This window comes from Pterocles gutturalis, unplaced genomic scaffold (assembly GCF_000699245.1).
Source record: "Pterocles gutturalis isolate BGI_N339 unplaced genomic scaffold, ASM69924v1 scaffold42793, whole genome shotgun sequence".
Lineage (NCBI taxonomy): Eukaryota > Metazoa > Chordata > Aves > Pterocliformes > Pteroclidae > Pterocles > Pterocles gutturalis.
Genome location: NW_010119543.1, coordinates 1 through 15144, shown reverse-complemented (window position 1 = coordinate 15144; position 15144 = coordinate 1). Strand labels below are relative to the sequence as shown.

Here is a 15144-nt window from a genome sequence, read left to right as displayed (position 1 = left end):
CAGGAAACCAATACAATAAATTAAAACTTTTAAATAGAGGGCACAAAGTTACGTTGCCACAGGGCAGTCAAAAAAGTGACTGATTTTTTCTTTTTTTACAGTATATTACACTAGACACCTTGCTTCTGACTTGGTTTCTCCTATACTGGAAAAATACTATAAAACTCGGACATTTATGTACCTTTAGAGTGAGCTCAGATACTGTATCAGACAGACATTTTTTACAAATCTTCTACCTACTTAAACAAGAAGCAAGCCATAACAACTGGAACAGTTTCACACAAGCATAACAGAAGGTGACTGGGGTCATTATGGAATTAAAATAAAGTTCTGGGACAACTTCATAGTGTTCTCCTCCCACCCCCCTACCCAAACAACTGGAAAAAAAAAAAAAAGGCAGACCTGTACGAACATGGCTTGAAATCAACTATGAGGACTTAAAGTAATTGGTTAGTAGAGAATGGAATTAAATCACACCTGATTTTAAGTTCAACTTAATCATCAGTGCTACTAAAGAGTTATGTTCTAATGGAGTAAGACAGCTATTCTCAATAAAAGGATAAAACCAAGTATCAACTTCTAATGACCTACCAGCATTTCATAGTAAGCTGCTAGTAAGTTACTAGTTGGAAAGAATGAAGGAATGTGTCAGATTTTTCACATAATTACAACACAGCAGCATACAATGCTCATTCATTAAGTTGGCAGAGGTGCTTTTGCTACTGAGAGTAGCACGCAGGTACTTGTATAAGGAAAGATGGAATGGTATTTCCATGACCCCTTGCGGTAACACATTCCAAGCACCAAGGGCCATTTTTAAAATCTGAACCCATTAAGATAAATATGACAGGACAATACCACCCCCACAGAATCATGAGTGCCTTTCACTGGATGTACGCTGTAAGTCTCAAGGCACTTAAGGGGTTAAGACATAATGCATGCATTAGTTCCCATCACGTAATCTTAAGTCACATGAATCAGAATACACCAGTGTGTGACACACAAGCTGTGCCAAAGAAATGCTGTTTATTTTTTTTTTTAATTTTTATTGTTATTGTTATTCTTTTGTACAAGATGCTGGTAAGTGGGCATTATGCAGCTACTGCTGGGTTAACACAGATGCCAGCTTTCCTCTAACAACCAGCTGGTCTCTAGTAAGGGTGTAGGACAAAGTGTGCTGCATCAGTAGGCAGTGTGTATCTATCTAGTATTGGCAATATTGCTAATGTTGTAAAAAACAAAACACTGAGAGTCTGTACATAGTAAATAAACCTAGCACTGGAAAAAGACCATGGCTTAGTGTATTTTTTCATTTGTTTTTTGTTTTAAGAGACATGGGTGTAAAACAGAGTAAAATAATTCCAAGCCTTGTTTGTAGCAATTCAATCAGAAGCGCAGTATATGGCACTACAATGAAATATCATAGATTACCCTGAACACAATTAGTTCTTTCAGTTTATGGTTTGTTCGGAGCAAAGCACGAAAATAAAGTCTTCAAACAGATGAAGGTTAGAAGAGTTTCAAAGACTGATTTTGTTTCAACGTAAAGTGCAACAGTGCTGAAGTTTTCAAAGTCCTTTGTCAATTCCTTGCTGTACTTCACAAACATCTCCTGCAAGCAGTATTATGGCACAAAGAATGCTGCCAGTTCATTACAGAGGATGGGATTCCTCATTTGATATCCTAGGTTTTTTGCTCTTTACTTATGTGGTGATGCTTGTAAAGGTTTAATAAATCCTTCTTCATACACCTTCAAAATAGCTTCACATACAAATCTGTATTGACTCTGAAAAGGAAAGCAGATTCAGTAAATTGAAAAGAAAGGTAATTGAACCATGTAATTTGTAGGGAGAAAAGGCCTCTAAGATTTCCCCATCCCATTCTCTTGACAGGCCATGAACTGTGCTCCAAAGTTTGTTTAGGAAACTGAGACCAACTTTATATTAGAAAAATCTTGTTTCTCAACAGAAGAATGGGATGAATGTCACTTTGAAATATATACCAAAAGTAATACCCACAAAACCAGTACTATTATTACAACATCATCTATTTAGTAATTTTCTGCTCTTCATTTAATTGCTGAATTTCTGCTGTCCTGAGGTTCCCATGCACTTGGATTTAAAAGCTATAGTTTGAAAGCACTTTTCCATTAATTCTAGCATGTTACTGGTGCCTCCCTTTCAGAATGTGATAAAAAAGAAAATTGCTTCAAGTTTTGAAAGCCAGAACTCCAGTTTCCTAACATTATATAATGTCTAAATCCGCAATGTATTCAAGTCTAGCACCTGCATACACAGAGGCCACTAATATTTTGTTTTAAAAAAATAATAGTTTAAAAACCCATCAGTAATCAAATTAGAATATACTGAAAATAAAATTCAATAAAATCACTGTTTTTTTAAGGCACCACAACTAACACTGAATACTGCGTAATAGTTTATACGCTGGTCAGAAAGCTAGCACACCTGCCTTTTCAGTGCTGTGGAATATCCCTCCCTATGCAGTGATTAGTGATGTCAGATCTTAAGTGGGCACAGTAACAGATTTATCAGTAGAATCATTATTTATTGTATTGTTGCATGTATATTACAGTGGTTAAATTCATATGTATTTGTGCAGAATACTTATTTTGCCTCCAGTGCTCCCTGAAGGAGACTCTGAACTCTCCTCAATAGTACACACAGCAGAGCCCCATGCATAGGGCCATCTTGTGGACATTGAGTGAATCTTTCAGGATACACAAAATTAGGAAGAGAGGGACAAAGGAGAAACTTAATAGCTAATGTTTATGAAATCTTGAAAAAAGCAACCACTTCAAGCCTTTTATTATCCCTTCTCCCTCTGATGCAGTGAACACCTGTGTTTCTCTAAGAAAAATGAGAAGACCAGAAGATATTTAGCACATGCTGTGAAAAAATACAGTTAAAACCCTTACCACTGCACCTCCTATCTTTACTGATAAAACTCTTCCTCTCTATGTATGCTTGAGAGATATGCTATGCATACTGTATAGCCATCACAAACAACAAGAGCCATCCTTTATTATATCTTGTTCATCCTTCCTGTCCTAGCTGAATAATATAACTTCTTTTCAGTGGAACATGAATACTGGACAGCAGCACTGAATGATGCATGACCTAGAAATAGAGGCCCACATATACTTTTTGTTAGTCTGAATACCCTCTGTACAGTACAAAAGGTTTATTGAAATTTGATTAGAGGAACAGCAGCAGGGACATTAAAATCACTACAATGAGCAAAAAGCTTCAGGTAATTGTGGGAGAGATTTGTTACTGGATTTAGTGCCTTTTCTCCTTCAAAATACTTTCCTTTAAAAACACTACATACTACAAATAAAACTATACAACTTATTACTGATTCAAAAAAAAAAAAACCTGAAACCAGTCAAAGCTTGGAACAGCCAAGCGTCCAAGACTTTTTTTTGTTTTGTTTGAAAGACAACACAACTCAATCTTTTGACACCTTTTAGGTATTTTCTAAAAATGTAAACACAAACTGCTCTCAGAGATATGCAACACCTGCCTGATACAAATACAAAGTTTCTAAATCTGTAATAAAACTTTTAGAATTCTGAAATATAATACATTAAAGTAATATTGCAATTATATCAAAAAAAACCCAAACATTATAGATCCAAGAAAAAAATTTTAGTATCACAAGGTACACCAAATGTGAAGAGAGCCGCAAAGAATCCTGGTAGCAAGTTACTTTCTTTGGAGTAAATGCGCTTTAAATTACTTTTATGTATCTCACATCAGATTTAATTACACTGATAGTTAAAACTACTATTTCACTGATTATTTCCCTTTAATTGAGTCACTACAGGGCAGAGTTAAGGTTTGGTTTCATTATAACTAAGGCAAGAACAACAAAAAAAAAATCCCTGAATTGCATAATTTAAGGTCTTTCTTGCATGTCTTGAATCTTTCTATGTTTATCTTTTATACTAATCCCATTCTTAACAACTGTTATTAGGCTCCTCCATTCTCCTCTGAGTAATTTTCACACTACTGAAAATTGTCCCTTTTGGACCTTAATTGCCAAGTATCCTTGAAACAGCTGCTGCTTTTTACAAGTTTGCTTTGTAGAAATGTGAAGAATTGCTCCTTTCCAGTAGCCTTAGCAATTTATTCCTCCCTGAAGCCAAGGCTACAGCTACACTGGGTAAAGCTGACCTCTTTGCAATATGATCCACAGCAAGTATATTAAAAATCTCTTTAATTATATGATGAGATAATAGGAAGTTATTCTTTTGCAGCACAGAACAGCAAGTATGATACTCACAGGTGTTTGGATCATCATGGCTCTTTGATCTCTCATGGTTCTTACAATATCTAAGGGATAAACAGGCTGATTGCACTCAATGAGACACATAGCTGTCTCCATAGTGATAAGAACACCTGTCCGTCCAATCCCAGCACTGAAAAAACAACAAAAAACCCAAAATGGAAAATGAAACAAAGTGTCTGGAATATAGTCCACATTTAAAGACCACATGTTCTTAACAGGCATTTTAAAAAACCCCACCCTAAGACCTCCCTTCTCAAGGATTCTCAGGACTGATCATTATGATTCCCATAATATTAGGGCAAGGGTTAGACAGATTGTGTCTGTGTCCCTGGAAGCCTCCATCCTGCCTGAAGAGAGCAAAAAACAGTAAGTGCAGAACCGTCAGTCCTTTGAAGGAAGACTGTCTTAACCCAGCCATTCACTTGAGCAGAATTTAAAAACAGATATTTATTCAGATCATATTATAAACCATGGTAATATCTAAATGATAACAAGACACAGAGGTACCTAGCATACACTGTGCACTTTGTGTCAATTTGACCATTACTGAAATGATTGTTACTGGAACATCGAGCTGATTTGATAAAACCTTGTGTATGTTCTTGAAGCAATCCATATCTTCATATTTTGGAGTAAGCAAAATAAAAATTACTAGAAACCTCTGGAGAATTACAATAATGATAATTTTCTTCGTATTAAAAAGTACAAGAGAGATTTAACCTGTATAGATTGAAAAGGAATATGTAATGGCAATCCCTTCCAAGACAAGGAAGAACTATAATATATACATCTTGGAATGGCAAAACTGTTAAGAGAGCTTACATGAGTAATCTTTAGCTTAAAAATAAAACAAAGCTAGATATTTATCTGTGTTGTTTTACATATACATACACCTTCCCACAAGCAGTAATCCTCAAAGGCTGAATATTTAACCTTGAACTTGATAATTGGTTTAAAATTCAAATTTTTCACATTCAAGAAAATGATACTGCACTTTTGAAACAGAAAACCAATGCTTCTCACATTTGAATATGGGACCAAAAACATATTTTCAAATGCCAGCATTATCTCAACTCATACCACCAGTATTTCACTCAATAAATGACAGTGCTTGCTTCTAACCTAGTTAATATAAACATTCCAAAATTTGAAACTTAATTGTTCTGATTTTGAAGCATAACTTCAAATTAAGTCTGGCTAAACTAATGCTTGAAATCTTTGCCCAGAAGGTGGCATCAAAGCTGCTGTATATTTCACTGATGTCATGAGAATTTTTTGACAAGGTCTGAATGTGCTGGTTATACAAAATTACTCAACAGCATTTTATATTTCTAGAATTAATACATATAGAATATATATGCAGAATGCTTTATCAAATCCAAACAGTAACAGTATGTGTCAAAGAACCTAATGACAATTTTACAACTTCAAAAGATTCAGAGAAGGGCAAAAACAATGATGGAAAGTGTGACAGAGTTTCTCTATGGTAAATATCAGTTAGGCTAGGACTCTTCAGCTTGGAAAAAGAACTCATGGACTGATGGAGAGGAACACTGAGACAAGACATGAAAATCATGGATGGCATGGATAGGATGGGTGTGGCTCACCATTTCTTCCAGAACAAGAATTAGAAACTGTTCAACTAATCTAGTAGGAGCCTTGCAAAAATAAACACATTAACATAAGCTCGGAAACTAGTGTTTTAGGTAGTTAAACATAACAGTGGTATTATCACTTGAAATTATCAGTATGGAGCTGAACTGATGCCACATGGAGGTGAATGAAACTGTTCATACTCTCCAAAGTTGTTTTTCCAGTTGTCTCTGCAAACTTGCTCAGTTTACTTTGTAAAAGTTGTATTTGGCTGATACTTTCACTATTTGTTCACAACCATACCAACCAAAAGTATATCAATAATGGAAGCTGAAGAAAAATATCATTTAAGACAGTGGCATTCTGGTAGTGCTTTCCCTAGTCAGTAAGATTCATCCTGACCAGCTCAAAGCAAAAGAGAGAGCAAAACCAAGTAAATACAATTTCTGATACATGAAATGTGAAAAAGAGAAAACATTTTTCTTTCATCTTCTTCAATATATATGTAGTTTACTTGTAGATTAGATAGACTGTAAATTCATTTTATCCCCTAAACTTCTCAGCTTCTCTCTGAAACAGGAACAATGCACACCTGACTCAGGAACAGTGACTTCTCTGGGGAGTATTTAGGAATTTGGAGGTCAAATTTTATTCACAGAACTACTTACCAAGAACTGGTACTCTTTGAAGACATTTGGCATTATGCATTATTATAGTTTACTAATTAGGTATTTTAAAGGATTATATTCCTATAGTAAATTTCAAAATCTTAGAATGTTAGTAAAAACTACTGCACAACAAAAAAAAAACCACATTTCACATGTACATAAAAATATGAGTAACAGAATTATTTTAATTAATGACAGAAGTAAATTGTTGAGAAAAATGTGTCAATTTAATGTATGTATCAAAATATCATGTAGCCTAAGACTGCAGACTTGAGAGAAAATGTCTTGTATTTGTTCATTCCATATACTATCCACATTTTCTGCTATGGATTATTTATACAGCTCCTCTGGAGTTTTGTAGAACAGTCATCATAAGAAAAAGGTTCACAAGCATCTTTCACCATTTTCCTGAATTACTATATAGACTGTTAGCACAAGCATTTAAACTGCAAACAGAAGAAAACAACATACCCACAAAAACCCTGCACACATCAATGCATGTAGATACACAAAATTTTGCTTTCTGAAACGTGATTCCAATTTTAAGTAACTGTTTAATTTAAATGTTTTCTCCTGTGATCCCCAAAACAGACAGAATTAAATGGTTATTTCAACAACAAAGCACAGACAAGCTATTTAATTATAAATAAATTCAGTTTGATGATTTAATACAGTTAAAAAAAAATAGATACCTGCAATGAACAACAACAGGTTCTTCTCTGCCAGCCCTCTTCTTTCGCACAAGACACACAAAATCTAGGAAATCGCTGGAATCATCAGGAACCCCATGATCAGGCCATGCTATATACTGGATTTGGGTTAGTTGGCGGCTTTCCTCTTTCTAATCAGAAACACAAAGTTAATTAATTCAAAGGTAATTCAGGCCCCAGTTAAAAAAAGCTACCATAACAATAATAATAAATCAATTGTACTTTTATAGCAGCTTGTATCCATAATAAAAGTAACTTCAGGGAACTAGCAGCACTTTATTAGTGTTAATTATTGCGCATCTTGGATTTTATGATTACATTGTTTCTTAGAAACAAAAGAGGCAATCCAAAAATGTTTACATCTTCAACAGGTTAAAAAAATTACACACCATGTAACAGCAAAGCAGTTCAAGGATACTAACGGTCTATCTGAACACTAGATGTACAAGAAGGTAGCCAAATTTTTATCAAAACAAATTTAACAGAAAGAGGTACCATCTTACTAGATCAAATGACAGAACTGGGGTGGGGAGGGGAGAGGCAGTACTTTCAGACATAAAAGGTTTCCTTCATACTGCATGTGAACAACAGTATTGTCTTGTCTTTATCCGTACCTCTACTTTTATCCAGCGTACTACACATAAGGAGCAGAATGACCTTGTTTCCATTCTCTCCTGCCCTCCTGCTCTAATATCACACACGTGGTCTGCCTCTGGTTAGTGGAGGGGACAGGCGGTGCTACAATCAGTGTAAAAGCAGCATTTCAAAGAGCAGGAGTTACATACTTTAAATAGCCTCTAGGCGTGAAATCATTTACAGAGGTTCCACTACTGATAACAAATGAGCAATTGGCTCAACAGCACAGAGGAAAGGAATTTTAACTGCAAATTGACTAAAAGGCAGCTCTATAAAACTGGCATCTCATCTGGTAACCCAAGCAGTGAGAAATGAGTACGTGAACTAAATTCCAGATACTAATTTCCTAACATTTCCAAGATTGAAATGCTAGCTGGGGAAGCTCTGAAAACAACACGTGCCCTGAAAATCATGCAACGCATGTTCAACAAAGTCCTTGTTTACATGGAGTCACCAATCCCAATTCATCTGTCAACATGATTTATCTTCCATCTACTTGCATCTACTATTCACCAAGACAGAATTAAGAACTGTTTGCCTCTACAGACAGATTTTCACTTGCAATAATGAAATACCTCTAGTGTCTCATGTTTTGAAAACACCAAGGAAATAACAATTTTCTCAGCTTCTTAATTACTCTTTCTTTGGCCAGGACATGAAAGTCACCATTTACAACTTTTAAGACAAATAAAACCTCTAATGTGTTTTAAAACCAATTAATATAATTATGGAAACTGAATCCTTGGGATATTTTGCTAGTGAAACATTTGCTACCATTCTAAGAGCAGAATTTATAATAGGTGAGTACACATGGCAATATAACTAGTTTTCTAAAGATTTCTAGAAATAAACAGTTCTATTTATGTGCACATGCCATGAAGCTGAAAAGAAAGTCTGGTTAAGTAACTTTTAGGTAGTCTGTGAGGATTCCACAGATTAATACTTAAAAATATATATTACGATTTTACCTCCAGATTAGTCAATGTCATTTCTCGAAAGACATACGCAGGATTTCCTTCTTCTGAATGGCAGGTAATCTGGAAATTCCCATATGATGAGCTTCCGGATGGCTCTGGCCAGTACTGATGGCATTTAACCTAAGGTCAACACATTTTTAAAGATGCCTGTGTTTAAATTCACAGAGTATTATTTTCATCCTCTCACATCTTCTAGTTCCTTATAGCTTGGTTCATTAAAGACTATTTTGATCATTTTGTAATTACTATTAATTTACTTACCAAATAAACTGTGTTACCTAATTATTGTTTATAAAATAAGGTATTGCAGAGATTTCCTGGTTCTCTTTTCAAGAGGACATATGCACCAGCTCTTGAGGTTAGTTTAACTGAAGATGGATGCCTTTAACTTTCATGAGCTTTTTTTTAAAAGTATATCTATAAATATTCCATCTTAACACTTGAGTGACAAAGATGCTGCTTTATAAACATTTCTAACCTCCAAAATCCTAATGTAATCTTCTCAAAGCACATTTATATGGGAGAAGAACAAATGAAAAAAAAAGGTGGTAAGTAACCAAAAAGTTCCTAAACTCATGCAGAAATTTAGGGGATGTAGATGGCAGACTTCAAAGACTCTTGATCAAGTCACCAAATGGGAATGAAAGCTTCAAACACTAAGATTTTCAGACATACTGCTTAAACGCCTAATTCCAGAGGTCATTTCAGCTCAAGTGTACTTTTGTTTTTCCAACCCACCTGGCGATTCTTTAAGAGCAGCCAGATTTGCAGACTTCCTGCTCCCTCAGACATCCCGGCATGCAGTGGGATAGTGATGTCAGTAGCCTCATGATCAGCTTTAGAGCAGGGAGTCTGCCTATATGCATAAGACAGATAAGTCCTTTTATTTTATAATTTAAGCAGCTCTCCAAAGAACTCCACAAATACCATTATTGAAAGGGTAGGGGAACCTCGGAGAACTGCTGTTGCAAGTCTGTTCTTAGCAGACTTGCAAAGAGAACTCAAATTAAAAGGGCACTTGTACTGAAATTCCCTCTAATCATGTCTATTTGGGAGCATGCAGCATCATGCTAACGCTGAGTCACTGAAAAACAGTTTAAAAATGCTGCAACTCCCCTTCAATTATTTTAATTACATTTAAAGGCCTGACCTCCCAGCATATATATGGTTATTAAGAAGTTAGAATATATACAGACAGCTGAACTACAGTCTGAGTTGATCAGAACACCCACAACCTACTACAAATCCATCTTCAAAAGAAATACTGAATATTGAGAAATTCAGCTAAACTATTATTCCAGACTGTTGTTTCTGTCCACACACTGAACCAGGCAGTACTACTGTGAATGCTCCAGACTGTAAACGTAATAACTCTGGAATTACACTGTGTGTATGACCAGATTTGATTGTTTTGCTTGTCTCTAAAAGACAAAGCTGCGCAATAAAAAAAACTACTAAGGAGAAACTATAGTTTAAAAACCAAACAAACCACAAAATACACGTAAGGCCTTTTACAGCACCATACACAATTATTTTTAGTAATTTATAACTCTAATTACTTTATTACTCGTACTCTACTTTTACACATTTTTGTATGGAAACAACTTAAAGGACCATGATTCTTTCATATAATTAAACAAGTGTTTATAGCCACACATGCACATTTAATGAAATTTTTTAGATTTCAAGCTTATCAAGGATTCTCTTAAAGACAGCCATCCAGACATGGGATCTTAACACTACAAAGCTGGGTTCGGCTGCCTTAAAAAATTAATCCCCCTACATATAAAGAACTAATCTACAAAAACTGATGAAACTTCTTGGAGTTCCTTCACTTGAAGTTTAGGAAAGAAAAAAAAATCCTACATAGGTATATTCTAGTTGCTTTTTACTTTACAATAAAGAGTCAAAGAAGCCTAAAAACCTTTTAAGAAACACAGGAAGATTCCAATGTATTTCAGAACTGAACAAAGTTTAAATATTAGCTACACTAACAATATCAAAAGGTTTAAAATGCAAGAGTCATCATTGCAACAGTACTAGGAATGAACTACCCTTATGAAAAAAAGTCATATTACATGTCATAATCGTCTATTGCTCTAATATTTTAAAAGTTCATCACCAACGGATTTTTCAGAAGACTATGCAAGTAGTATTTAAGGAAATCTTTTACTTACTCTGCCCCGTTCAACTTGAGTTGTTAACATTACAACCATAGATGAGCCTTGTTCCCAAGTCATCTGCCAAAAATCAGGACAAGTGTTCGGTAATGGACCTTGACAAGCAATGTATTGGTTTATTATTGTGGAAGAAGGGATTTCCATCTAAGAGAAGACAAAAGTCATTACTTTAACTGTTACGGCAAATGTAAGTCAGCCATCAGACTTTTAGTGTTTACTAATATATTAAAAAAGCATCAACTATATATTTACTAACTTGTTATAAATTAGTAAATCTGGATTGACACGGATAAAAATTCTTCAAAATGCTTCACACAAAATTATTACAAAGATCCAAGTACACTTCACATATTAACTGACAGTTATGTAGTTACCATAATCAAGATTAACGGTCAAAAAAAGAAGTGATAGACCAGCTGGCAAATAATTGAGATGCAAGCATTTCATGCTCTGTGGGTTTTTGACACTAATTTGTAAAATACTGATGTTGGAATTTAATTTCATCTGTTTTTTGTTCCTGAAAGGAAAAGTAAATAGTTGTTAAAAAAAAATAGTAGAAGAAAGTGCTGCCAGATTGCACTTTACTAATGTTGAACACTACTGACACATTAGTAAACAGAAAAGAAGAAGGAATTCCTCTGGCAGAGAGCTAGTTTCTCTTAGAGTTTTTTCTTTTACTTGGTTTCATTTATAAAAACAGCCGTCAAAAAGTATTAGCAAATATGTAAATCTACGCAAATTTCAAACCATCTGAGGACAGGTTTATCAGACATTCTAGTTGAACAAAAAATTGCAAAATTACTTAATGTTAGAAGCTCTATTGAAATATACTACTCACATTTATATAATTTGCATTGATGTAATCTTCATTACTTTTTAAAATAACCCGTGTAGCATCATCTGAAAAAAATTTTTAGAAATATATTACTTGTTTACCAACCACAGTAAAATACTTTTAGAAAACATATACAAACACACATACTTACAAGGCGAAATGTCTCTGTATCTATTTTTGGAAATGTTTTGAGGTAATCTGGCACAAGACATTGTCATTCCAGGCTTTTTCCTATACAATTGCTAAAAGACAAAACCGATGGTCAGACTATAATAGATACAAAAGACCCGTTAGTATATTATTTGCCCAGAGGTACTTCTTAGAACATAAACTACTGGGCAACCATAGCTTCAACACACATGAAAATACTTTTCAAAAGAAAGCACTATGAATATAGTTATGCTGTGGGATCACTGAAAATAATCAAGTCATTGTCACAATTTGTTTAGAGACAAGCTGATTGTTACATTTCAAGCTTCCATAAGAACACTGATGCAGAGAAAAGTCAACATTGTATACTGGTAAGGGAATTGACTGATACTGGCATTCTACACAGTGATTAGGGTCAAGCAGATTGTATTGCATATAAGCATCTAAACACACTACAGCTGTTTCTTTTTTTTCCTCTCCAGATGTCCTTCCATATTTCAGTAATTGTAGAGCAAACCTGAGCTACCTTGTGCTTTTCCTGCACAAAATCTCCTCTGAGAGATTCCTGCCCTCTCATGCCTTAGCCATGAACTGCCACAGCCCCTTGTGCTGAAAACAGTATCAGTGAAGTGATCCAGGTTTAATAAAAAGCAATTTAAAACCTTTTAAACATTGAACCTGTTTGGGAGACTGAAAATGCATGGTTAGGGAGGCTTTTTAAAATCACTTTGATAAAATCTTTTCTTTCTATATATAAGTTTTACCAAAGTTCTTAAAGAACAGTGTATCAATATATCTCATAAACGTATGTTGTAATACATAATGCTAGGTCTCCGTTTGTGAGGAATTCACACTGCTGTGTTTTACAAACCTACTGCTTCCTGCTTAAAGTCACTTGATCTCATGCATTAAAGATGGAGTATCATCAAGGCACAAGTTAGTGCTAAAGAAAGGCTATAGCTATCAGCAGCCTGGGATCCCACAGGAAGTGCACTGTTCTTTTGAAATACGTCATGAAAAATGAATTATTTATAAAAGACATTGTTACATTAACCCTTAAGATTAATGTTGTATTTTCCATTGGTAATTTTATCTTCCCTCACTGAGACTGTCTATAAAATGTCAACAGCTCAGCTCTCATTCAGTTTCTACAGTAACTTAGATATGGAATGAAGGTCTCAGTAAACAATACATCTTGGTATAGATTTTTCATTCTTCTTCCCTATCAAAGTATTTTATTAGCATATGTCCCTGATAACTATAAAAAGCTGTAAGTAATTGATAAAGCTATTTATAACAAGCAACACTAACAACTAGTATTAGGATTATTCCATGCCATAAATTTGCACATGTAGTGTGTTTCCATACAAGATTGGATTTTTTTTTTGTTATTTTTCTTTTGAGATTGTAAGTCAACTCATTTGCTAAAAGATGCTGACTCTACTGAAATTTGACTGAAATCTGCTCTGCTTAAAAAAATTACTATCCCAAAAGGCTTGGAACTTGCACACAGGGACAGGTAACACAGTACTCACATCAAACTGAGCCAAAACAGTTCCAGTGATAAGCCCCTCTGCTAGCTGAATCATGGATTCCCTCAGAGCATTATCATCTTGATGGACACCATCAAGTGGAGATTTCTCAGGGATGTACTGGAAGTCAGGCTCGCTCTCCAGCTTCTCTTCCACAACATCATAGACAGCTATAACAAACAAAGGTATGAACACTCTGACTAAACATGCTATTTGGCAAGTAAAGTTAACTCTAAGTCATTTATTTAAAACAGCAAAAAAGACATGTGTTTCTCCTATAGAAAAATCCAAGTTGATTAAACGCACTGATTTTAGTGTGTTGCCTCTGCCAGCACAGGCAAGTAGCCTTTAGAGATCCTTATAATCCACGACAGAACAATTTTTTTTTTGTTTAATAGTAATTTTAAGTGAAGGCACATCTCTGACTGCTAAAATTCTGATCAAGACTCAGGTTATACCCTATCCTATCTGAGGTAAATCCCCAATCTCAGATTCTCACATGGTGTCTCTGAAGTCGTTACAGTTGCATTTTTAATTAATTTTGAACTGAATTTAGGCTTCAGTAATTAGGGCAAGATGTGCAGACCACCAGAAAAAATCCATAAGTATATGCCATTATAATGCTATCAATGCTGTATGTGTGCCTTGCCTATGAATAAACTGAAAAATAATATGCCTCTTCTACTATATGTAAGAGAGACATATGCCTGTTTTTAAATATCCCATGACCATGAAGGAGGGACCTGGTAGCTCCTCATTTCTACAGTTCAAATGTTTTTATCCAGAATACAAAGATAACAAACACACAAGGGGGAAACTCTTTTACTAACTTTGTAAACAAAGCTAACAATTTTTTCTGAAAAAGCAAGTAAGCACACAAAAGCTGCAGGACAACTTACACATAGAATGAGAGCACAAGTAAGTGGGGAATGCAAATAAATGAATAAAGGTGGCTGAGGTACTCTCCTAAAGCAATTTCCATTATTCCGATTAAATATCATTTTTTATTTTGCTTTTTCCTGGGCAACTGTATTATAATTGGGATGTGCAGAAGAATTAAATCTAGTGACCACCTGCTGGCCATACTCCAACAGTGTATTTCACTAATACACTGCACAAGCTGTTATTTAGACTGCATTTTTAGCACTTTCTTCTATTAAGCCTCCTCAGGTATAAATGTCATCAGTCATTCTGGATGGAAGAACTTCTATAGGCACATCAGCGATAAAAGGAGGAGTAAGGAAAATGTGGGCCCCCTCCGGAAGAAACCAGGAGACCTGGTGAGCCAGGATATAGAGAAGGCTGAGGTACTTAACAAGTTCTTTACCTCAGTCTTCATTGGCAAGAGCTCAAGCCACACTGCCCAAGTTGCAGAAGGCAAAGGCAGTGACTGGGAGAAGGAAGAACCACCAGCTGTCGGAGAAGATCAGGTTCGAGACCATTTAAAGAACCTGAAGGCGCACAAGTCCATGGGACCTGATGAGATACATCCACAGGGCCTGAAGGAACTGGCAGATTAAGTGGCCAAGCCACTATCCATCATATTCGAGAA

At 35.2% G+C, this 15144-nt stretch overlaps 1 protein-coding gene across 1 annotated transcript; it reads right to left on the bottom strand.

The window, feature by feature from the left end:
- Positions 1–1036: 1036 nt before the first annotated feature.
- LOC104464039 (tyrosine-protein phosphatase non-receptor type 4-like) lies at positions 1037–13762 on the bottom strand (the record flags this gene model as incomplete). The annotated part of the gene is made up of 8 exons (XM_010076602.1): positions 1037–1786; positions 4306–4441; positions 7265–7413; positions 8887–9015; positions 11073–11219; positions 11914–11975; positions 12062–12152; positions 13596–13762. Coding segments are annotated over 8 exons (968 nt in total), but the record flags the coding sequence as incomplete, so codon positions are not given.
- Positions 13763–15144: the final 1382 nt, after the last annotated feature.